This window comes from Rhineura floridana, chromosome 16, assembly GCF_030035675.1.
Source record: "Rhineura floridana isolate rRhiFlo1 chromosome 16, rRhiFlo1.hap2, whole genome shotgun sequence".
NCBI lineage: Eukaryota > Metazoa > Chordata > Lepidosauria > Squamata > Rhineuridae > Rhineura > Rhineura floridana.
Window position 1 is genome coordinate 16,470,062 of NC_084495.1, and position 25,288 is coordinate 16,495,349.

Consider the following 25,288-nt stretch of genomic DNA (forward strand, 5'->3'; position numbering starts at 1 on the left):
TTGCAGACACCACTTGTTTATATCTATACATCTTTGAGAGGCTTCAATTGCAGTATACAGGTTGCAGAATGCAGTACTTTTTCCACACAGAATGTCAGTTATCTTGGTGCAGACTGAACATGCCTGCATTAATGCCTCAGCTGCTTGGTAGCCTCAGGTCATCTGCTTTTCATAACCCTCTCATCAGTGCCCTGTGAAATGAACACCAGCCGCGAAACGATGCTGATCTGTGTCTTAAAATAGAGACCCTTCTCTTCATAAACCCCTCCCCGCTCTCTCACTCTCTCTCTCTCTCTCTCCTAAAAACAAGAACAATCCCTTACCAGCTCCTCTGCTGAATTTCAGCCCCCCTTTCCTTGTCTTCTTGTCATGAAGATCAGAACAGCCGCCCTTCTAGCAGGGATTCTCGGAGTTCTTGGGCTCCTTCTCTTCCTTGTAGCGTTTGGGACAGATTATTGGCTCCTGGCAACAGAGAGGTGTGGAGGATTCGAACCTGAGAACAGCACCCTTCACACTGAGGAGGTAAACTGGGAGAAATAGCTTGTCAAAAACCTTCTGTAGCTTTAAAATGTCATCATCAGGAAATGCAAATACTCTTGGAAAGGAGAGAAAAATCAAGAGACTCAAAGTTTTAATCTCAGATAAGAAGCTTCCCTCCCTGTGATATGTTCAGATTCAATTAATTCTTAAACAACCAGACTATCATCAATGGCTGTCAGCTACAAAGTATGCCTTTCTTTTAACTTTAGAATATGTTTTCCTCCTTACATGGAGATGTAATGGATTAATTAAAACTCCTACGATAAATCAGCTAACATTTCTTTAATTTAGCGACATCCCAACTAAAAATAAGCAAACTCAGCTGGAGTTTCTCTGGCTTTGAATACTTCAATTCTGGCAACTTTTTAAGGCTACAATCCCACCCGTGCGTACCTGGGAGTAAATGGATTGCACATACACAGGGCCTTACTTCACAAAGTAAACATGCTTAGTGTTAGAGGGCAAACATCAGCCAGGTCTGCAAAATTCTCTCCAAATAGCAATCTTAGGCAACGCTGACTGTGTAAATGTGGGGATCCACTTGGGAATTCTCTGAACCCCATCCACTGAGCCCTTAGTTTCTTTGGCATGTTACTGACTTTTCCTACCAAAGGGGGAAGGTGGGGGAAGGTCAGGTATAAAATGCTGTTCTACTCTGTGTACTTGTGCTAGTTAGTGGAACAAGATTTCACTGGACCAAGCCCAGATTCTTTTAAAATGCTGGCCTGGATCCAAAGTGGACTTTGGATGTATGTTTTTGAAGAGTCCCCAATTCCCACCCTCATTCTGGATGTCAGTCCACTTTTGAAACTGAAGGACCTTCAGAAACAGTTTGACATTGTGATGATGCTTGGGAGGATAAACTGATAGGTTTGTAATAATAATAATAATAATAATAATAGCACCCCACAAATTGCACTGTGCATGTTCCAGTCTTTGGGTGCACACACTGTAAAAGATGGTATTCAGCACTAGTACTACTCTGGGTAGATCCACTGAAGTTAATGGAGGTGACTTAACGTAGGTTCATTCATTTCTCTCCCCCCCCCCCATTTATTTCTTAAATGAATAAAATAAAAACAGGGATGATGGTAACATGATGTGACATGACAAACAGTTCATTAATTTCAGTGGGTCTGCTCTGAATACAACTCAGTTGAATACAACCCAAAATAGCTGTTTGTATCCCTGTGGCAAATGTGCAAAATTTAGGCGATAAACAGTAGTGTAGTGGCAAATTCAGAAGTGCAGGGTCCCTTCATGATAGTCACAGCCACCTCCCCTTTTTTTGCTGTGGGGTTGAGAATGAGATCCTTGTTAATGCCTTCTCCCACCACAACAGACATCCCTAGGAGCCAATAAGCATGAAAGAGGAGAGAGTTAGCTACTGAAAAGAGTTTTCTCTGTGGCTGACACACCTCCTTTCACTCTGATTGCTTCCAATCAGCAGGAAAGACAAGGAAGCATATTAGAAGACTCTTCTCAGTGGCTAACACACTCTCCTTTCATGCTGATTGGCTGGTGAGATGCTGGAGACATAGGGAACCTGCTCCTAAAAAAGTAAAGGGTCTAAGACCCCCCAAGACCCTGGACTACTACATCTCTGGCAATAAATGCACATTTCCCAAGCCCTGCTGAAGATTATGCATAATGACAAGAGAATATACAAAATTTAGGTGATATATGCATATTTCCCAAGGCCTGTTGGAGATTATGTATATTGACTGGGGAATGTCACAGTTCCTCTTCATGAAAGGTTGACATGCACATTTTCCATAAGATCTGGTGAATGTGCACAATGGCAAGTAATTGTGCCCATTAGCTGTTCATCTTATACTCACCTTCATATATATATATATATATATATATATATATATATATATATATATATATATATAAGCAGAGATTTGTATAAGATAGTATGGCTGCAAACTCAGTTTTAACATGATCTACTTGTAAATACTGCCTGTTAAAAAATGTAACCTACCTAACAGAGTTGCTATGATGATAAAATGAAGCAGGCGGAGGAAGGATATCCTGTGCATCACCTAAGAAGAAAGGTGGGGTATAAAAGTAATGCTAAATAAATAAACAAATGCTACTGTGCTAAATGGAACGATCATGAAATGCAATAATTTTCACAGCACTCCTGGATTTTTCTTTTTAATAGCATGGGAGGAGAAATGGGACAGAAGGCATTCTTACCTTTCACCATGAAGGTTTCTTTTGGCGGTGTTGGTTTTTTGGTGAAGATTACAAGGAGACCATATGGAACTTCTGGTTTAGTAAGTACAAGCGGAACCTGCAACAGAACGTTGCAGTATATCCTTGCTACCAAACTGGAGTGCTACTGTTCAGGGTTCTTGTCACCCATCCAAGCCCCCTCCCCATCTATCAAACATATTTCCCCATTTTCTTTCCTTTTCCCACTGATATGCAACATTCCATGGCTGCTAAGAATTCTCAGTTCTCATTACCATGGTTTGGACAACACACTAAGCCAAACCATGGCTTACTTATGCAATGTGTGGGCTCCCGGAAAGCAGCTTGCAAATGCTTCGTTCCTCTCCAGTCCTTCTTAATGCTTCACCATGCTGAATTAATCCAAGCACTCTCCTCACTAAGGATGGTGGGGAAATTCAATTCAATTCACATTTAAAGGCGAACTTACCTCATTTGCATTTTCTGAAACATTATGCGAACAGAAACATGGCCATCCTTCAAAATGTGCACGTCTCCGAATTATGTGGTGCACTTCTCCAGCCAAGCATATATTAGTGAACTTAACTTCCAGAAATGCATTATATAAAGGGGAAATTGTTTTGCAAAAATGTGCACATTAGGCAACATTTCATCAAAAAAGTGTGTATATATCAAGAGAAATTTGCACTAAAAATTTGCAAAGTGATGCAGAAATGTGGAGAAGTGAATTTAAGTTTGGAAAACTGAGAAACAAAGAGGACCTGAAATTGACATATTTGCCCACCCTTCCTTGTCACTAACCATGAGCAAGATTTGTTCTTGGCTGCAGCTCATGCTTAGTGTGGACAGAGTTTCACCATGAGTCTCTGTTCAGAAAATGTGCTAAGTCAAATTTTGACTTAGTTTAAAAAGTAAAGGTGTCCCCGCACTTATAGTGCGAGTCGTTTCCGACTCTTAGGATGATGTCCTGCAACATTTGCTAGGCAGACTGTATATATGGGGTGGGATTGCCAGTTCCTTCCCTGGCCTTTCTTTACCCCCCAGCATATGCCGGGTACTCATTTTACTGACCACGGATGGATGGAAGGCTGAGTGGACCTCGAACCCTTTTACCGGAGATTCGACTTTCTCCTTCCATTGGAATCGAACTCCGGCTGTGAGCAGAACTTCGGCTGCGATACCGCCGCTTACCTCTCTGCGCCACGGGGGGGTCTTAGTTTAGTGCAGTAGTAAAAAAGTACCGGGGAGGTGCAAAGTAGCTGTGAGCTCCTCCCTGAGAGCCTGCACATTCATGTAGTCTGGGTAAACCATGGTTTGGCTTACTGTGTTGTATGAACCAGCCCATTGAGTTGTTTTTTTTGGGGGGGAGATTGACTGCCTTCACATTTTTTAAAAAAAGAATCATACTTCTGCAAAACTCAGATTCACCCAAGGTTGCCAGTTAACTCTCTCCTCTCTCTCAGTGGCCCTATCCTGGCTCTAATTCTGTTGACAATCAGTAGCTGAGACTGGTATGAGAGGGGGTGATGAACAACCTAGTTTGTAGCTTGCATTTTAAACATACATACTTACACACACACCCCACACACACCTGCCAATTGAGAATAACATTTTGTGCATCTCATGAAGTTGGCTCGGGTCCATGAAAGCTTGGGCTGCAATAAGCCTGCTAGCCTTTAAGGTGCCACTAGACTTTTTTTTTTGTCTTAGTTGAGACTGCACAGGCTGCAGCTTAGATTTAAGCATAGTAACCTTGAGGCTGGATTACCACAATGCGCTCTTTGCGGGGCTGCCCTTGGGCCTGGTCTAGAAGCTGCAGCTGGCATAGAACACAGTGGCTAGACTGCTGATGGGGGCAAACAGCCAGCAGCATGTGACATCTCTGCACTGGTTGCCCATATGCTACCAGGTTCTTGTGCTGATATACAAAGCCCTGAACAACTTGGTTCCAAGATGCCTTATGGACCTGAGCCCTTACATCCCAGTCCAATCACCGAGATCATCCAGAGTTGTCCGCTGTGTTACAGAGACCTAATTGGCCTCAGCTAGAAGTCAGGCATTTAGTGTTGTCAGTCCCATGCTGCAGGTCTCTTGTCCAGCAGAGATTCTGCAAGCACCCTCATTTTTCACCTTCAGGCATCTCTTGAAGATGTTTTGTGCCAACAGACCTTTGCAGCTGTTTAATTTTTATTTTTGATTAGCCAGTCACCCTTAATGATGATCTGTATTTTTGTGTTTCTTTTAAATGTTGTTTTATGCTTTAACACTGTACATTTAACACTGATATTTTATGATAAGGCACTTACAAATACTTTTTACAACTAGATAGATAAAGAAATAACCAAGCAAGCATAATGGACAATCAGGGTGTTCTATACATGCTCTTCCACATTTCCCATTCTGGAAACACACCCGTACTTCATTGTCTTCTGATCTTGAGCATATTTACTTGGAAGTACATCTGGGTTGGCCCCACAAGACCTTCTTCCAAGAGTGTGTGTGGGCACAGAATTGCAGCCTACGTTTTCTAATGGCCTTCCTTATCTTGTACTTTCAGCACTAGTCGATAAAGTATAGATAATTCTTGATCGCCGCATTAGTGTAATAATGGAGGCCACCCAAGCCTAATTATTATAATACGTTGTATAACAGGATATTACCTTAAGTCAAATGATCAAATTAAACATCACTTGAAGCCCATTCCCATAGCACAAGATATTCTTGATAACCAGCAGATCTTTTATTACTTTTGGTGTCTACATTAATGAGACCGATCGCAGCAAATTCATTTTGCGGCTTTTTGCAGATGCAATAATTAATGCAGTTGAAATTTCATTAGTCACTTAGCACGACCGAATGTCCATTTATTATAAAGTGTGCCCCATTCTGTGGGAAGCATTTTTAAGTAAAGTGGATAATCACTAATTAATTTGTTGAACATTCATCCTATTACCGTTCATCGTGATAAGCCTCGGTGACATTAATATTGATGGGACACCTCTGCAGTAATGGTCCCTCTACTTCTTAGAAAGTATGTTATTCTTAGACACTGTAGGGCTCAAAAATGGGAACAATTCCCAGGCAAATCACAGGCAAAGCAGGACAAATTCAATCAGTGCTAGCTGACATAGAGAGATACTATGGAATATGTTCTATCTAGGGATGGGAAGAAATAAGATTCACTGAAGATTTATAGGTGAACCTACCTACTTTGCACTTTCCAAATTGCAAGCCGGAACACAGCTATCCTTCGAAATGCGCACTTCTCTGAATTTTGGAATGCAGTTCTCCAGGCATGTAATGTGTACAAAAATGCATATGCCAGGGTAAAATGTGCATATAAATGCATATAATTACTGAAGATGCCAAAATGCATTATATTAAGGAAAATTGCTTTGCAAAAATGTGCATATTAGGCAAATTGCTTTGCAAAAATGCTCATATTAGGCAAAAGTGCATACAAAATGTGTATACTAGGAGAAATCCTCACTATTATACTGATGGATTTTCATGAGGACATTTTTTAAAAAGAATTTGCAAACTGATGCAGAAATGTGGAGAACGGATTTTAAGACTAGAAAAACAAGAAACCAAGAGAAACCAAAACTGACAGATTATTCCATCCCTACTTCTACCACAGGTGTGGAGAACCTTTGGCCCTCCAGATGTTGCTGAACTGCAACCCCCATCAGCCCCGGCATATATAAAGGATGATGGGAGTTGTAGTTCAGCAGCATCTGGAGGGCCAAAGGTTCCCCCCACCTGTTCTACCACATTAAGTTTAGAACAAAGTGGACCTACTATGAAAAGTGCAATGTAGGATACTTCTGCCCATGGTTGAAGCCTCTTCATTCCATTCCCCCTTTCACACAATTTCTTATTGCTCCCTCCCATCAGTAGCATTCTATGGCCATTGAGCATACTTAGTCTTCATTAGGCTATTTTGGGGATTCTCTCTCTCCTCCCATTCAGGGCTTTTCTCTCTAAAGATTTCTTGTAGCTCTGTCAATGCTGAGATTCCCCCCCCAAGCCCTCTTGTGCATGGGCAGAGATACCTCTGTTTCATTTGATCTATTGTTTCAGAAAGTGTAAATCTGGTAAGTTCGCCATTCAATGCAAACTGAACAAAATTTCTCCTTCATCCCTAGTGGTGCCATTTTGGCTGCATAAGCAACGGCACTCACAGCCTAAATATTGGAAACAGAAGGAATGATGATTTGCTAAGAAATCAACATTCGATGCCATCGTAACCTACATTCTCTCTCAGGAAAAGCTAAACTTTGTGAGCAGTATACATTAAGGAAATTTGCACATAAACACTCACTTATTTGGCACAGTCTGTTATATTCTGCTATGCACAAGATGGTCATTTTCTGTCTCTGGTGTTTGATCTTTCACACATGAAAGTAATATCCAGCAATGGGCAAAGTCCCCATAGCTCAGTTTGAAATTGGCTCACAAAGTGTTCAGCAGACCCTCATCTGCAGAATACTCCTGCTTCATAATATTAGCACTGATGTGCTGCCGTGTGCATGTGCTTTATGGTGTTGTCTCCTGGGAACTGTAGTTTCTAGCATCGCTTGGAAATTCAAGTGCCCCTAGAGGGAGTTACAATAATGTACGAAGAAGGCTAAAAGTCTGCTTAGCTGAGTGATTTAGTTACATAATTCTATAGCAATCAACCAGAGTTTCCATCAATAACAAGGGGATAAGACTTAAAGAACTCTGGATTTCTACTAAGCGGTTGGCTTTGTAGCTCACATACTTTTGCAACAATCAAAGAGAGTTTCAGCAAAGAGTTTAACCATGAAGAATTTAGGTGCTTGCACTCACCAATTGGGCCTGCACTTCTGTTTTCTGGAGCAGACTGATTGCCGTGCCATCCCATCTCCCTTTGGATACACAAAACTGTGTGGGGAAAGGCTTTAACTCAGTGGTACACCATCGGTCTTATATGCAGAAGGTCCCAGGTTCAATTCTCAGCAGCTTCAGTTGGGAAAGAACCCTGCCTGAACCCCCAGAAAGCTGCTGCCAGTCAGTGTAGACAATACTGAGCTAGATGGACCAGTGTTGAGCTTCCTATGTTCCTATGAGATGAGCCAATGATAGGATTTCTTCATGTAGAGAGATTTTTATCATTTGTAGCCAATGGCCATGATGATGAAATTCGCACATGCAATTAATACCTTTATTGCACATTTGTATAATTTACAATTTATCCAATTATTTTCTTTTTGTATAGTAGCAACATGTCTGTATGATAGAAGTAAATTGTACTTTTCATTTGTTTTCTTTGTCTTTGCAATTAATGCATTCAGATGTGTTATTAAATTTTGTTGGAAAAAATGAACAAACTAAAAAATGAAAATAGTACAACAAATGCACAGATGCAAAAAACAATCCAAGGGTAAGTTAAAATATGATGAGTGGTAGTCACATAACTCCTACTCAGAGTAGACCTGGGACGTATCCTTGAGTTACTGGAGTGGCATATTTGCAGCACATGCCACCCCAATAATGTTTGTGAAACCAATATGGTACCCTCCAGATAATGCTAGAATACAATTCCCATCATCCCTAACCATTGGCTATGCTTGATGAGGCTGATGGGAATTGGAGTTCAGCTACACCTGGAGGACACCTCATTAAGCAGTCTGCCAAGACCATCAGCAATTTTCAGTGGTCAGCAAGGAAAAAGTTTGCTATGGCTGTCCCATGAAGGGATGGTAGCTGCATCCCTTAATGGAGCCTTGCCTTACTGAAGTATGTGCAGGATTAGAGCCCTTGCAGACCTGATTATGGCTGTCATACCACAAGCACAGCAGACTATAGTCCTGTTCTCTATTTTTTTTTCCAGCTAGCCAAGGACATCCAAAATATTGCATGAATGGTTACCTATTTCCTATGCCTATTGCACTTGGACCTCATCCACATCCCTCCTATGATGCAACTGCAGGTATGCTCATCTTAAGAGGTTACCAGATAACATATGTTTTATACCAGGGGAATTGTAATATATATATATTTTTGAGCGGCAAAAGTGGGGCAATTGGCCACACCTCCACAGCTGCCTCCTGGGGCCTGAAGGTAAAAGTGGGAAGGCTGTCTAGGCTGGCTCTACCGTTAGGCAGTGAGCTGGCTGCCTCAGGGGGCAGATGCAAGGGGCAACAGCTCTCTCCTTCACCATTCCCCTTCAGCCAGTGGAGGCTGATGTCTCTGATGTTAGCGGGACAGTGAATCCGCTCCGGGTTTTAGTCCAAATTTTCTAGGAGCTGTCTGAGGTGGTTTCACCTTGGACAGCTCCATGAACGTTCAGACTAAAACCTGGAGTGGATTCACTGCCCTACTGACATTGGAGCCAGCAACCTCCACTGTCGTCAGCCCTCTAACCTAGCCTGTTGCTCTCAGGTACAGTGCAGTTTTGCCTAGCTAGCTTTCTCACTGGCTGGGCCAGCTGTTACAAATGTGACTCCACCTGTTCCAGACCTACAGCCTGAAGTCCTACCATTATCCTATGAGAAGGGCCATAGCGCAGTGGTTAAAGTACATGCATTGCATGCAAAAGGCCCCAGGTTCAATTCTCACCATCTCCTGGTAGGACTGAGAATGTCACCTGCCTGAACCCCTGGCGAGCTGCCTGTGCTACCTCTGCCCTACCTCAGTGGTAAGACATCTGTAGGCGATGTTGAGCTAGATGGACCTGCAGTCTCTGGCTCAGTATAATTCAGCTTGTTCCTTTGCTTGCCTTGCCTTACCTTGCCTGGGCGTGGGCTACAAAGTACATGAGCAGAGAGTCAGTCTCATTGGACTCAGTGGGACTTTCTTTGGAATAAATAGTGGCAGCTGGTGGCTTCATGTCAGTGGCACAGAGGAATCCGCTCCAGGTTTTAGTCCAAACTTTCAAGCTCCTTGAGAGTTTGGACTCAAACCTGGAGACGATTCCACTGGAAGTAAACATGCTTAGGATCAGGCTGTAATTTTTCTCTTTGTGTGTCTCTATTTTTATAACGGCTTAAATGTTTAACCCATCTTTCCCAACATCAGTTTCATATTGATGCTAACTGGGTGGAGGCGTTATCTTTGCTTTTGACTACCCCCTGCAGGCTCTGCAGTTTTAGTGCAATGACAATCCTAGGGCCACTCATTCTCTTCTTAGAGGCCCCAATCCTGATCGTGACTATAGTTCCCAGGGAGAGGGGAGGGGGCTTTAGGTCTTCGCCTTTGCACTGTGATCCTGATGAAAGTGTGTTTTTGCGTTTTGCTCCTATGGCAAATAGCAGCTTTATGGGGCAATTGTCATTGGGACCACAGTGCGAGGAGAAAGGGTTAAGCCACTTCCGCCCAGTGAACACTGGGACATCAGAAGCTGCCTTATGCTGAGTGACCGCTGGCCTGTCTGGCTCAGTATTGCCTACAATGGCTGGCAGCAGCTGTCCAGGGTTTCAGACAATGGGGCATTCCCAGCTGTACCCGGAGATGGTGGGCATTGATCCAGGACCTTCTGGCTTTCCCATGGAGCTGCAGCAGAGGTAGCCAATGTGGTGCCCTCCAGATGTTCTTGGTCTACAGCTCCCATCAGCCCCAGCCAACATAGCCATCATTATTAGGGATGATGGGAGTTGTAGTCCAACAACCTCTGGAGGGCACCACATTGGCTTTCCCTGAGCTACGCTATTGCCCTTCCACTGAGTATTATGGTTGCGATTGTGATAATCTCGTCCAGCAGTTGATATATTTTTTAAAAAACCCAGGTACATTAAATATGATCATGCCTGCAACATATAATTTATGGTTTGGCCCTTAGTAAACATGGATGGGCTTGGGCTACTCAGCTCTGGGGTTTTGTTCATGTTGTCTACTACATTATGCACTTGGCTTCCAGCATGGTGTGCAGAGTCTACCATGTTATGCACCCTGGATATGCCAACCAGTATTTGAGAGTGAGGGTGCATAAAGGGCAGAGATGTTCCGTAAATTTGATGCATTCCGTAAGATGCATCAGTTCCGTAAGCTTGTTGAAACCTAGTTCTGAATGACCAATGATAATCCTGGGATTCCTTTCATTCTCTTCCCCTCTCCCCTTTTTTGGCATTGCTTTGCTGGTGAAATCGGAAATTGCACAAATCAGTTTCTTACACGCTGCTCCAGAAAGCTGGTCCGACAATGTGGGTTTACTCAGCCTTCTTCCTCTCCTTTCTCCTTTCTCCATTGTGCAGTGTACAGGGGCTTCTGGACAGCATTCATTGTGCTGGCTGTCACTGCCTGCCTTGTAGGAGGATTTCTCTTGGTGTGTGGCATGCCCTTTGTCCATGCACGATTCTATAAAGTAGGAGGCGGATTCCTTATCACAGCTGGTAAGCTGCCAATTCATGATATTGAATATATGGGTCCCTGGAATGTTAAGGCTAAATCCCACTTTGTGTAGTGTCTGTGTGACTGTGTGTGTTTGAGAGAGAGAGAGAGAGAGAGAGAGAGATTGTGTGCAAGAAAATGCATGGGTCTTCTCGTAATAAATTACACAATATTTCATAAAAAGAAATGTACATGTTTTGACCAATGATCTATCTGTCTGTCTGTCCGTCTTTCTTTCTTTCTGTAAATAGGGGTGGATGGATATGCCCAGTTTGGATCTCTCAGTTTCTAATTTTTCCACTTTTAAATTCATTTCTCCACATTTTTGCAGCAATTTGCGATTTGTTTAATTTAAAAAATCTGCAAGCATTTTACTGTGAATTTCTCCTAATACATGGATAATTGTATGCAGTTTTGCCTATCAATTTCCCCTAATATAATTTTTTAGTATATGTGCTGCCGAAGCGAGGACCCCCTAATATAATGCATTTTTGAAGGTTCTTTTCCCTAATATATGCATTTTTATGCACAATTTAGCTAGTATATGCATTTCTGTATGCATTACTTGGCTGGAGAACTGCACTGCAAAAAATTCAGAGAGGTGAGATTTTGGAAGGATGGCTGTGTTTCAGTTCACGTATTGTTTCGGAGAAGGAGAATATGCTAGGCTTGTCTTTAAATGAGAACTGAATCAAATTCCTCCACCATCTCTAGGTGTCATGTATTTAGATGTGGAGATTTAGGTTGGGTTCCCAGCGTGGCCATGAAATGCACTGAGCGTGCTGATATCTCCCTCGTGTCTGTCGTGCCACTTTGGCTGCATAAGGGCCATCAGCACTCAGAGAACTGAGGTCATATGAAATGATATATTACCTCTGAACAATAAAGAGGTCCATTCATCTGTTATCCTTCATTGCTGTTGATAGATGTAGCCTGCTTGAATTTATCTAAACTGAGGCTGGGAAACCTGCAGTCCTCCAGATGTTGTTGGAGTCTTGTACATGACTTAAAATTTAAAAATATAAAGCATGGCATAACATCAGAAAAAGAACAACACAATAAAAGCCATATAGTAGCATGTAAAGCAAACATCAGCAAAACACACCATCAACAGACAGCAAAATCAGCCCCCATCTGCACTATACTTTTAAAGCACTATCATACTACTTTAAAGGGTCATGGCTTCCCCCAAAGAATCCTGGAAACTGTAGTTTGTTAAGGGCACTGGGAGTTGTTAGGATACCCTATATTCCCCTCAGAGAGCTATAATTCCCAGATTTCTCTGTGAAGAGAGACTGTTAAACCACTTTGGGAACTTTAGTTCTGTGAGCAGAATAGGGATCTTCTAACAACTCTCGGCACCCTTAACAGTTCCCAGGATTCTTTGGAGGAAGCCAAGGCTCTTTAAAGTGGTAATAATGCTTTAAATATCATCATCATCATTTATTTCCCGCTGTTCACCCAAAGGTCCCATGGCGGGTCACAACAATATTAAAATATGACCTTAAAAACAATTTAGAAACAACCTAAAATGCTCAAATAGGGTAGGCCTTAAAAATACATGTCTCAGGTGTCAAAGGCCAGGGCAAAGAGGTGCATCTTCAGCATTCTTCTAAAATTGTTCAGTGAAGTTGCCTTGGTGGGGAGGGAGTTCCACAGCTTAGGGGCCACCACAGAGAATGTCCTCTCCTGGGCCACCATCCTCAAGCGTCTGAACGTGTCAGAACTACTAAAACGGCTCCCTCTGCTGATCTCAACCCCCAAGAGGGTCTGTAGAGAAGGAGAGGGTCTTTCAGATATTTTGGAGCTAAGCCACCTAGGGCTTTAAACACTAGCGTGAGCACATTGAGTTCGGCCCACAAATGAACTGGCAACCAATAGTGCTAATGAGGCCTCATTTAAATGCCATCCATTTTAAAAATAAAATAAAAATCCAATGTCCTCCTACAGTATTCAGTAGTGGCAACAGGCAGTGTGAGGCTTTCTTTGCATCTCCACACATTTCCTTCATAGCCTTAGGATTTGGAATGACAACAGAAGTGAAATGGTCATTGTCATCTGATATGGATGGCGGATCATCCTTAATTAACTTTATGTCCTGGAGATCTTCCCTTCCGGAAAGAGCGAAAGCTTTTGTAATTTATAGAGAGGGGAATTTGTCTAGGGATTAAGTTCTGAGATAGGAAATTGGGACTCTGCCCATCTTACTTCTACATCCTGAGGTACACTTTCTCTCTGCTCCAAAGTAATATCTTGATTAAAAAATATTGCTTCCCTAGAGCTGATCTGAAATGTGTTATCTCCCATTTTGTCACACCATTCACAAGATTTTTGGGGTTAAGTAAGCTATAATTTGTGTGTGTGTGTGTTGGAAAATTCATCAATATCATCAGCACTCTTTCTGCTACCTGATAGACCCTGTCAGAGCAATACTACATTGCCGTGTTGCATTATTGCAGGGCTGGGGTCCCCAATGTGCTGCCTGTGGGTATCACAATGCCCTCAGACACCTCCCTTGCCACCTGCCAAGGCCTCCTGCCGCTACCAATTTTTAATTGGGGGGATTGCCTGCAGTTTTTCCCTGTGATTGTTTTTTGTTGGGGGCATAGGTTGTTTGTTGGGGGATGGGTTCTGAGCACTGCAAGTTTTTCTTTTGTGAATTGAGTATTTTGTGGTTATTGTTGTTGTTGTTGTTTCAGCTGTAGTCCTGCTTTTGTGTTCCTCTTTAACCTTTTGAAAAGAATGCTGATGAAAGTTAAAGAGGAAAGCACAAAAGCAGGACTGCAGCTGAACGTCAAAAAGACTAAAGTAATGACAACAGAAGATTTATGTAACTTTACAGTTGACAATGAGGACAATGAACTTGTCAAGGATTATCAATACCATAGCACAGTCATTAACCAAAATGGAGATAATAGTCAAGAAATTAGAAGGCTAGGACTGGGGAGGGCAGCAATGAGAGAAGTAGAAGGGGCAAGATTGGAGCTTGAGATTGATAGACAAACGGTCAAGGAATACCTAATCACTTTGAATAAGTTCAAATCGGCAGGGCCTGATAAACTGCATCCTAGAGTATTGAAGAAACTGGCTGAAGAACTCTCAGAACCACTTTCTATTATCTTTGTGAAATCATGGAGGACTGGTGAAGTGCTAGATGACTGGAGGAGAGCTAATGTTGTCCCTATCTTCAAAAAGGGCAAAAAGGAGGAACCGGGGAACTACAGACCAGTCAGCCTAACATCAATCCCTGGAAAAACTCTGGAGCAGATTATAAAGCAGTAATTCTATAAGCACCTTGAAAACAATGCAGTGATTACTAGGAGCCAACATGGATTTATGAAGAACAAATCCTGCCAAACTAATCTTATCTTGTGTTTTGATCGGGTAACCTTCCTTGTAGACTGTGGGAATGCTATGGACATAATATATCTCGACTGCAGGAAAGCTTTTGACAAAGTGTCCCATGATATTCTGATTAGCAAGCTAGTTAAATGTGGGCTGGATGGAACAACTATCAGGTGGATCCACACTTGGCTCCAGAACCGTACTCAAAGAGTGCTTATCAATGGTTCCTTCTCAAACTGGGCAGAAGTAACGAGTGGGGTACCACAGGGCTTGGTCCTGGGCCCAGTGCTCTTCAACATGTTTATTAATGACTTGGATGAGGAGGTACGGAGCATGCTTATCAAATTTGCAGATGATATAAAATTGGGGGGCACAGCTAATACCGTGGAAGACAGAAAGAAAATTCAAAGGGACCTTGATAGGCTGGAGCATTGAGCTGAAAACAACAGAATGACATTCAACAGGGATAAATGCAAAGTTCTACACTTAGGAAAAAGAAACCAAATGCACAGTTATAAGATGGGGGATACTTGGCTCAGCAATACGACATGTGAGAAGGATCTTGGAATTGTCACTGATCACAAGCTGAATATGAGCCAACAGTGTAATGTGGCTGCAAAAAAGGCAAATGCTATATTAGGCTACATTAACATAAGCATAGTTTCCAAATCATGTGAAGTATCAGTTCCCCTCTATTCAGCACTGGTTAGGCCTCATCTTGAGTACTGCGAGCAGTTCTGGTCTCCGCACTTCAAGAAGGATGCAGACAAACTGGAACGGGTTCAGAGGAGGGCAACAAAGATGATCAGGGGAATGGAAACCAAGCCCTATGAGGAGACACTGAAAGAACTGGGCATGTTTAGCCTTGAGAAGAGAAGACTGAGGGGAGATATGATAGCACTCTTCAAGTACATGAAAGGTTGTCACACAGAGGAGGGCGGGGATCTCTTCTCGATCGTCCCAGAGTGCAGGACATGAAATAATGGGCTCAGGTTGCAGGAAGGCAGATTTCGACTGGACATCAGAAAAAACTCCCTAACTGTTAGAGCCATAAGACAATGGAACCAATTACCTAGCGAGGTAGTGGGCTCTCAGACACTGGAGGCATTCAAGAGGCAGGTGGACAGCCATCTGTCAGGAATGCTTTGATTTGGATTCCTGCATGGAGCAGGGGGTTGGACATGATGGCTTTATAGACCCCTTCCAACTCTATTACTCTATGATTCTATGAGTGGAGGTGTTTGTTAGAAGGAGCAGGTGGTGGGGTCTCCCACAGTGGAAGCATTCAAGAGACAGCTGGACAGCCACCTGTCGGGTATGCTTTAATCTGGATTCCTGCATTGAAGCAGGGGTTGGACTTGTAGGCCCCTTCCAACTCTACTATTCTATGATTCTAGGAATTTATGTCAGTATATGTTTGTAAGGAATTTGTATTAATGGTTTTACTATGTATGTTTGTAACGTTGGCTGTAGTTTTTAGTTTTTGGTATACTGATCAGAGACAATTTTTATATATTAAGTGATATACAAATGGTCTTAATGAGGACAATGATAATAATAGTAATGATGCGGAGAAAGTAGCTAGAGAAACTCCTCTCCCCAATTGCAATAGAATCTAGGTTCATCTAAAGAATCTGAATGGAGGGAAGGGCTATAGCCCAGTGGTATGCAAGAGTACGTGCTTTGCATGCAGAAGGTCTGAGGTTCAATCCCAGCATCTCCAGTAGGGCTAAGAAAGACCTCTGTAGAGTCACTGCCACTCAATGTGGACAATACTGAGCTGGATGCACCAGTGGTCTGATGGTATATGACAGTTTCCTTAGTTTCTAAGTCTCTATGCAGGACAAACAAGAGAAAGTACTTCTTCACCCTGTGCAGAGTTTGGATTTCACTCCAATAAGATGTAGTGAAAGCCACCAATTTAGATGGGCTTTAAAAGGCGATTAGACAAAATTCATGGAGTGTAAGGGTATCAATGGCTGCTAATCATGATGGCTAAGTTCTCATGCCATTGTCGGAGGCAGCATCTCTGTGAATACCAGTTGCTGGGGATCACAGGCAGGAGAGTCCTATTGTACTCATGTTCTGTGTGTGGGCTTCCCATAGGCATCTGGCTGGCCACTGTAGAATGAGATGCTGGACTAGATTGGTCTTTGGTTTGATCTCTTCTTATCTGGTGAGTGTAATAAGTAGCCTGGCTCACACGGATTCTTCTTCGTACTTGAATGGTGTTCCACCATACCTTTTCATTGAAGACAGGGAGGAAAAAAATAAAGATAACTATATTCAGAATTGTTCTCCCACAATTAAGAGCTCCATATTGCACAGCTATAAGTTGCTCATTGATCATATGCATGCACTTATGAAATGATCTCAACATCTCATTAATTTTTTTCTTAGCATCTTGAAGTTTCTGCTAGGCAAGAAAGGTGAGAAGAAAGGGGATTGAAAGTTCATTCTCCTCATAATTAGCAAATTACAGACAAGCTCCATAAGTTCTAAAGAGAGTCTGGAGTTCATCCAGTTGTCTCCACAATTAGCCAATGAGGTTTCATGAGGCTATGAAGCGAGAAAGGAAGACACAAAGTTTAGTGAACAATTTACTTGAAATTAAGTTGCTACCATCTTTTAAGTGAGAAGATGGAGTCAGGAAGCCTTGCAGTTAGCCCCTAGACAATCGTCATGAGAATTTAAAGGAGAAAGGTGTCACAGCACGGTTCAATTCCCTTTCAATTAGCCCCTCCCCAGAAGATGCCATTGACCTACATCAACACTGAAACTGAGACTCTCTGTTAATCTCAGGACTTACTGAATGGAGGCAGAGAGGATTTAAAGGAAGGGAGGGAGGGTTCAGTTTTGTCAATTTATGCAGTCAGCCAGTACCACAAAGAAAAGCTGAGCGAAGGCATACAGCAGTGCAACAATTAAAACGGAAAGATCGATCAGCCCTTCCCACACACAATTCCAGAAGCCACTATCTGGCCTGGGCACCAGAGGGTACCTCCCAAAAAGTGGGGCTGCTTTCCATCCTCCACACCTACCCAAGTCACTTGCACCATACCTTACCTCTGCCAATGCCATAGTTCTCTACCTGTTCTGGCTCATGGAAACTGGCAATTAGATCAGGGGGTGTCTAATCTTCTTTTTCAACCTGAGAGCCACATCAAGGGTTAGACAGCCCCTCTGACGGCTGCATCATGCCAGCTGCGGGCATGACCAAACTGGCCAATACTCCCTCCCTCGTGTGGGTGCTTCATGAACTGTGAATCAGGGAGTGCCATATTAAAATGCAAACAGAACTGAATCCATGGTCAGAGGCAGCATGCTTCAGAATATCAGTTGCTGGAAACCACAGGAGGGGAGAGTGCACTTCCGCTCAGGTCCTGCTAGCAGGCTTCCCGTGGGCATCTGGTTGGCCACTGTGAGAACGGAATGCTGGACTAGATGTGCCATTGGCCTGATCTGCCTGCCAGGCTTTTCTTACATTCTTAATTTCTCCTCCATCCTTACCCACCTTCAGTTCTTCAATATCTGCTCCTGTGTGGGAAACCTATACTATAAAGGCCACCCTGAACTTTCCACCTCATGGGGAAGAGACAGAGCACACAAAAAAAGTTTTTTAAAAGCTTTTATGAACTTTTGCTTATATTTGGAGTGTATAAAGTTGCTACCCTCCCTGTGTCCTGATTTGGAGAGGGTGGTTGCAGCAAGCCAAATATTTATTTATTTATTTATTTATTATTTGATTTATATCCCGCCCTTCCTCGTGGCAGGAGCCCAGGGTGGCAAATACTCTTCTTCCAAACATTACGGGGATATGTAACCTAATCACTGTAAAATATATCATAAGAATGGGAAACCAATGGCTTAGAAATGAGTATAGCCACATGGGGAGAGGGATAATGGCATCTCATACCAGGTGAGGCTGGCACTTCTTGATTTTGGCAGCTCAAGAGAAAAGAAAGAAACAAGGAGATTTGATGCAATCCAGTCACGTTTCCTAGAACAATATGAAAAATTCTACACAGTAATAACTAATAAAACTGGTAACAAAATGTTGCAATGGATCCTCTCTCCTAAAAGGAGCGCTCCCATTCAGGGTTCCAGCTACTCCCTCTAAAACATGAAAATGGACTGCTTTCAGGTCGATCCTGACTTATGGCTACACTATGAATAGGGTTTTCATAGTAAGTGGTATTCAGAGGGGGTTTACCATTGCCTCCCTCTGAGGCTAGTCCTCCCCAGCTGGCTAGGGCCTGCTCAGCTTGCCACAGCTGCACAAGCCAGCCCCTTCCTTGTCTGCAACTGCCAACTGGGGGGCAACTGGGCTCCTTGGGACTGTGCAGCTTGCCCACAGCTGCACAGGTGGCAGGGCATGTAACCCCTGAGCCACTCCCAGTGGGGGTGATCTTTAGGTGGCCCTTGACACCCAGGAGACACGAGTGGGGATTTGAAGTCACAGCCTCTGGGCTCCCAGCCAGGTTAACTCCTCTCTATTTTATTTTTCTGACTGTCATTCTATATTCTATGGTTACTGAGCATGCTCAGTCCTTATTGGGCTGTTTGGGGTTTTTGATGCATAACATGTTTTTGAAAAAAAGATGTTTTATACTTCTGCATATCTCAGAGTTATCCTGAGCATGCTGTTATCTCTATTTTGTTTCTCAGTGCCTCCACTTAGGTTCCAACCCTGTTGGCACTCACCATCTGTATTCATTATTAGAAGGCGTGATACATTAAAAGTCTGTGGGAGAAGGTCTTATATTACTTTGGGATAGTAGTAATATAATTTGATATCTGTAAAGGAAAGGAAAACTAATACAACATCAAGGAAGAAGCCTTTGCCTACTTATTCAGTGCTTTTGAGTATCTAAAACACTACACATGACATCTCACTAATTATTACAAAAATCTTGTAATGCTATATTATTCCTATATCACACATGGTGGACCAAGACTGACAGCAAAGTCCATCTCGCAAGGCCATGTCTGAGACAAGATTTAAACAGGGAACTGACTGGGTCACAGCCCCACTGCACGACACATTAGCTCTCCAGTCCTGCACTTATTTAGAAGGAAATGAGAATGCTCCAAACTCTTTTGGAATATTTTGGAAGCTCTGAAGAGCCATCTTTTCATTGTTAACGTAATGGGAGCATTTGGACAAACAATCACAGCAAATCAAAAACAATTACAAGTAATTTTGTATACCAGTTTCATTTGGGAATTTAACGTTTCTCTCTCTTGCACGGATCCTTTAGGTTGTGAGCATCACATATTCATTCTCCCTCTCTCTGTGTGTGCTGTAGGGGTGGGTGAGAAATACAGTTCAGTTCGCATTTCAAGCTGAATCTATCAAATTTGCACTTTCTGAAACAATATAAGAGCAGAAACACAGCCATCTTTCAAGAGTCACACTTATTTGAATTTTGCAATGCAGTTCGACAACCAAACAATGTTTACAAAAATGCATATGGTAGGGGAAAGTGTGCATAAAAATGAATATATGGGTCCAGATAAACAAAAATGCATTTTATGATGAGAAATTTCTTGCAAAAATGTGTACATTAGTCAACCCCCCCTGCAAATTTGTTTATTAGGAGAAATTCACACTAAAATGCTGGACAATGTTCATGAGGATTTTTTTTTAATCATAAATTACTGCAGAAATGTGGAGAACCCAATTTAAGATTGGAAAAATGAGAAACGGAGAAAACCGAAACTGACAAATCTTTCCATCCCTACTGTAGTGTGACTATTATTATATGTTGTCATTGCTGCTGACTATGGTCTCCTCCAGATGTCTGTTTTACTGGGCATTTATGATGATTTGTGCTCATAGGGGCAGTCATAGGTGATACTATTTTCAGTACTGTTTGCACCTGCAAAAGTTTTGGGATGGACATCCTACATGGTTTTTAATAGGTGCATGTCCCGTAACTTCTTGCTGAAATTCTGTAACTTTTCATACCACAAATGTTCTAGAGTTTTGGAGGTTTTTTTAATGTCCCATCCTCCTTACACTGTATCACAAGGTTGCCCTTCCAGATGGCAATAACATAGTAACATTTGGGAAAAATCGCAGAACAATTAATAAAGCCAAATGATGTGTGGATGGTCCAGTATACATCCATCACTAATACACTATTTTAATGTAGTTTTCTGTTTTTATGATTACTTTTAATTGTTCTTTTTCTCTGTATGTGGCTTTTAAAAAAGTTTATGCACACCCCACTTAGAAATTCTAAATATTAAGCAGTATATACATATCTGAAATAAATAAAATATCATTGCATCAATGACATGTTGCAGAACACACCTACAAAAAACCCCCCCTGCTATTCTGGAGGGCCACTGTTGGTCAGCTGTTTTGGATTCATCTGAATAAAAAGCACAGTTGAAATAAAAACAATACAATCAAACCAATCATTTGCTCTCTTTCTCTCTCTCTCCCAGGTGGTTTATTTGCCCTGCTCATATTTATGTTTGTGATGTGGAAGGAATTTGCTGCCGATCTCAAGAAGTACATACTTCTAGAAAGAAGTGAAAGATGTCTAGACAACAGTCCTGTGAATGTTTATTATGGGTGGTCCTTTATGTTTGCTGCAGTTGGAGCCCCCTTAGTGTTCCTTTCTGGCCTCCTCTTCTACCTTGTTGGCCATACTATCCTGAAGGAGCTGGAGTAACAGAACTGGACCTCTGTGAGAAACATGTAGGAGGGAAACACTTTGGTGCCATCCAGAAATGAGGCGGAATGTCTTGGCAACGGGGACAGCATTTACAGAAATATTGGTGTCACTTAAGTACTTGGTGAGAAAGTACTCTAAAATAATGGTGGTGGGTCATTTTAGCACAGGGTTGGGGAACCTGAGGTCTGGGGACCAAATGCGGCCCTCCATGTCTATCTGGCTCTTGGGAGTCTCTCCAGACCAGTCTTGATGGTATATTTTTGCCTGGCTAGAATGTGTCTGTGAATCAGTAGGATTCATATCTACTGCTCCAGAAATTTAACTAGGTTATGACCAGATTTGAGAGTTTACCCAGTGGAGAGCGGTGGCTCCGATATCAGCGAGGCAGTGAATCTGCTCTGGGTTTTAGTCCAAAATTTCAAGGAGCTCCTTGAAAAATTTGGACTAAAACCTGGAGCAGATTCATTGCCCCACTGACATCAGAGCCACCAGTCCCCACTGAGTTTTTCCTCACTTCCATGTCTGCAAAACCTACTTTTAAACAACTGGGGTGGCAGGAGAATGATCAAATTCTGCATGGCCTACCACAGGGGTTCCCAAACTGTGGTCCACGGAGCACAAGTGGTCTACAAGCGCCATTCAGATGGTCCATGGCATGCCTGTATTACATATTCATGTTGATTTTAATTGATTTTAATGTGAATTCTATGGCATGCAAACTGGAATGCAATAAAATACAACATAAGAAATAAAACAAGCAATAAAAATAAAATTTAAAAATCATGCAGCAGCTAGCGCAGCACAAGACAATTGCCACAAAGGCAGAAAAATCACAAAGTGGTCCGCCAAGACCATCAGCAATTTTCAGTGATCCATGGGGGATAAAGTTTGAGAATCACTGGCCTGCCAGATACTGGACTTGCCCAAGAAACTCAATGACATGTATCTCTCAATCCACTGCCCCCATGGAAATCTCACACATTGAACAGCCTCCCCATCCATTTCCATTGGGTCAGTGGGTCCATGAATGCACTTCTGGTGCATGTGGGTTGGTCCCTTCCATTGACATAAATAGGGAACTCCACATGTATCAAAATCCCTGTTCAAGCTGGAATAGTCACTGGCCTAATGCAGATGCTTACCTGGGCTGGAGATCCTGTTCCCAGGGTGGACAGATAAGGATGCATCATTCCCCATCGTCATCATAACATAATGTGTGATGTGAGCAATTCATGTGGATGCCTGTATGATTAACCTGTGTAATTCTTAACACTCAAATAGAGGGGAAAATATGGAGTGACTTGGATCTCCAAATTTTTTAGGGGAGGTCCTTTAGTCAAGCTGTCCTCTGTGGGAATTCACCCCTCAATCCTGAATGGCTACGTTAAGATGTTACCAATCAAGGTTTATAATCTTTGTCCCTAAATTTAAGCAGAGCCGTATCATGAGTGTGCGTGCAATCATCTTCAGTGGGTTAAAGCTTGCACTGCAGTGAGTCTGCCTGGTGAAAAGCTGGCTGTGTCTTCAATATTTATATTAAACACAGTTATAAATATTCAACATTAAGTCCCAGTTGACCTTATTCCTTGTTAAATGCAATCAAATCTGGCTGAGATGATGTATACTATTAGCTCTGTTTGTAAATGCTAATTAAATATCTTTTGAAAAAAGGAAAAAATACTGTAACTGACATAAAAGGTGTCTGTTAACATGTCTTTTAAATATTTTACACATAATGTTATGCTGAGAAGATGAAAAAGGACTCCTTTGCTTTTTAAATATGTGGTTTGTTAGCCTTTACATTTTGGACAAGATAATACTCCCCCCCAAAAAAAACCTAGATAATGATATTGAATCCTAAAATTGATCAAACTCATGGATTTCAGAAGGCTTAGCTGGCACCATACTGTTAAATGTTTTTGGTTTGGGCCATAAAGTTTCCTGTGTATCCGACTGGATAGTACCTTCAGCTTTGTCAAGACCCGCTGATCTTACCACAGTACACAAACTGGCTTGTATTGCAGAGTTTGTAAATGATGGCTCAGCTACCCCTTGCTCAGTTCTACATAGGAATCTGCTTTATACCAGGTCAAACCAACTGGTTCATCTAGTTCAGTACTGTCTACACTGACTTGTAGCGGCTCTCCGGGGTTTTAGGCAGGGTTCTCTCCCAGCCCTACCTGGAGATGCTGGGGATTGAATCTGGGGACTTCTGCATGCAAGGCAGATGCTCTGCCACTGAGCTATGGCCCTTTCTCTAGCTAATGTGATATCATTCTGCTGTGAACATGACTCTTCTAAGGAAAGTTGGTTGTGTACGGGCCAACTAAAAAGACAAACAAACCATGCTTAGACCTAGGGTCTGGTCTAAGTCATTTTCACATATATTCATCCATGCATCTGCTCTGTCCAACTAATGGATAATTAATCTCCAAAAGTGTATGAATCTGCACTTTAAAAAAAAATCTGCCCAAATATTTATTTATTGTACTTATATACCGCCCCATAGCCAAAGCTCTCTGGGTGGTTTACCGTAGCTAAATATTTCATATTTATTTCATATTTAAATATTTCATATTTCATATTTAAATATGTTGTTTTCAGCATGGTTTTTCTCAAAATACACATTGCTAAACATATTTATTTTCAAAATATGCATTTTGAAATGTATTTTGAACTTTTTTCTTTTTGCTGAGAATCAACCGTGGGATATTCAGAAAGGGTGAAAACTGGTGGATAGCTAAGTTTTAGCCTGAACATTAGTCTAGGGAGGCAAGGATTCGGTCAGTTCTATGAGAAATCACAAAGATCAAATTCCTCAAGCATCTCTGCCTAGAACTGGCCACCTTGTTCTTTAGGAAAAGCATCTGCAAGGGGATGGGGATCTAGTTCTGGAGAGTGATCCAGATACCATTCTTCTGCCAAAAATGCAGGTGAAAATATATCTGTTGGATAAATAAGAGCTGGGGAGGGTTTTTTGTGTTTGTGTGTGAAACATTTTATTCCACCCAGTAGTGGCTGGTAGCTCCTTGTCAGTGGAATATGTTCCAGGTTTTAGTGTGAACTTTCAAGGAGCTGTCCAAAGACTAAAACCTGAACCGGATCCCACTTTCCCATTGACATAGAACCACCAGCCACCCCTGATCTCATCAGTGCTACAGCCTTGATCTGGACTGAACCTTCTGTGGCCGCCTTTTCTAAATAAGGAGGGTGGCCAGTTTTCAAAACATGTACTCAGTGTAGTTTGGTCCTAAGGCAGGGGTAGAGAACCTTTTTTGGCCTGGGGTCCGTGTTCTCTTCTGCACAACCTTTCGAGGGAGCGGGACCAGAAGTGGGTGGAGCAGCAGATGTAAACTTTACCTTTGTACCATAGGCTGCTTTCTACACACCCACCCACCCTCTCTCCTCCCCCCAGGTAAGCAAGATGCATGATCAGAGTTCAAGGGCACATTCCAGCCGGCAAAAACACTCCTGGTGTGAACCAGGGCCACTGAAGGGTGTGGCCTGGGGAGAGTTCTAAGGGCCAGATAGAGAGGCGTGGAGGACCACTTTTGGGTGCCGGGCCTGAGGTTCCTCACCTCTGTCCACATTCCCTCCTAGGGAGATTTCCAAGGGCCATGACTGTCATGCAGCCCCCAGAGGTTTATCCATGAGGGAATGAAAACATCCAGCCGATGAGGCTTCCCTGATGTCTTTTGGAAGGATGTTCCAGAGGTTGGTGCTACAACTGAAAAAGCTTGTCTCCAAGAGGTTTCCAGGCAGCAGTCCACTGACCATGGTACAGCCAGTGAGGTCTGCTCCGATGGTCACAAAAAAACAATGTGGCCTACAGTAGGGGAGGTGGTCTGCTAGGTATCCTGGTCCCAAGGGAAAAGAAGCATTCTGCCTTTTCACAGAGCCACAAAGATGGAAGGAACGTCCAGGATCATCTAGCCCAACTCTCTTCTAGTGCATGAAATCTGCTGCGATGGCGTCCTTGATAGATAGCCATCCAGTCTCTGCTCAGAAATCCTCTAACAAAGGAGAGTTTACTACTGGTACCAGAACATTTGTCTATGCTAAATGTCATGTTCAAAGATGTCACAGTAAAATAAATGGCAGAGGCTCCAGGGCTTGAACTGGGATCCTCATGTCCTGAGACTGGGACTAAGGGTACAGCT

At 42.5% G+C, this 25,288-nt stretch overlaps 1 protein-coding gene across 1 annotated transcript; it reads left to right on the top strand.

The window, feature by feature from the left end:
• Window positions 1–281: 281 nt before the first annotated feature.
• On the top strand, window positions 282–22,688 carry LOC133371424 (transmembrane protein 182-like). Its single transcript, XM_061598838.1, has 5 exons — window positions 282–522; window positions 2,711–2,825; window positions 8,600–8,698; window positions 10,959–11,096; window positions 20,896–22,688. Exons 1-5 carry the CDS (start codon window positions 370–372, stop codon window positions 21,123–21,125), a joined length of 735 nt encoding a protein of 244 aa, XP_061454822.1. The 5' UTR covers window positions 282–369; the 3' UTR covers window positions 21,126–22,688.
• Window positions 22,689–25,288: the final 2,600 nt, after the last annotated feature.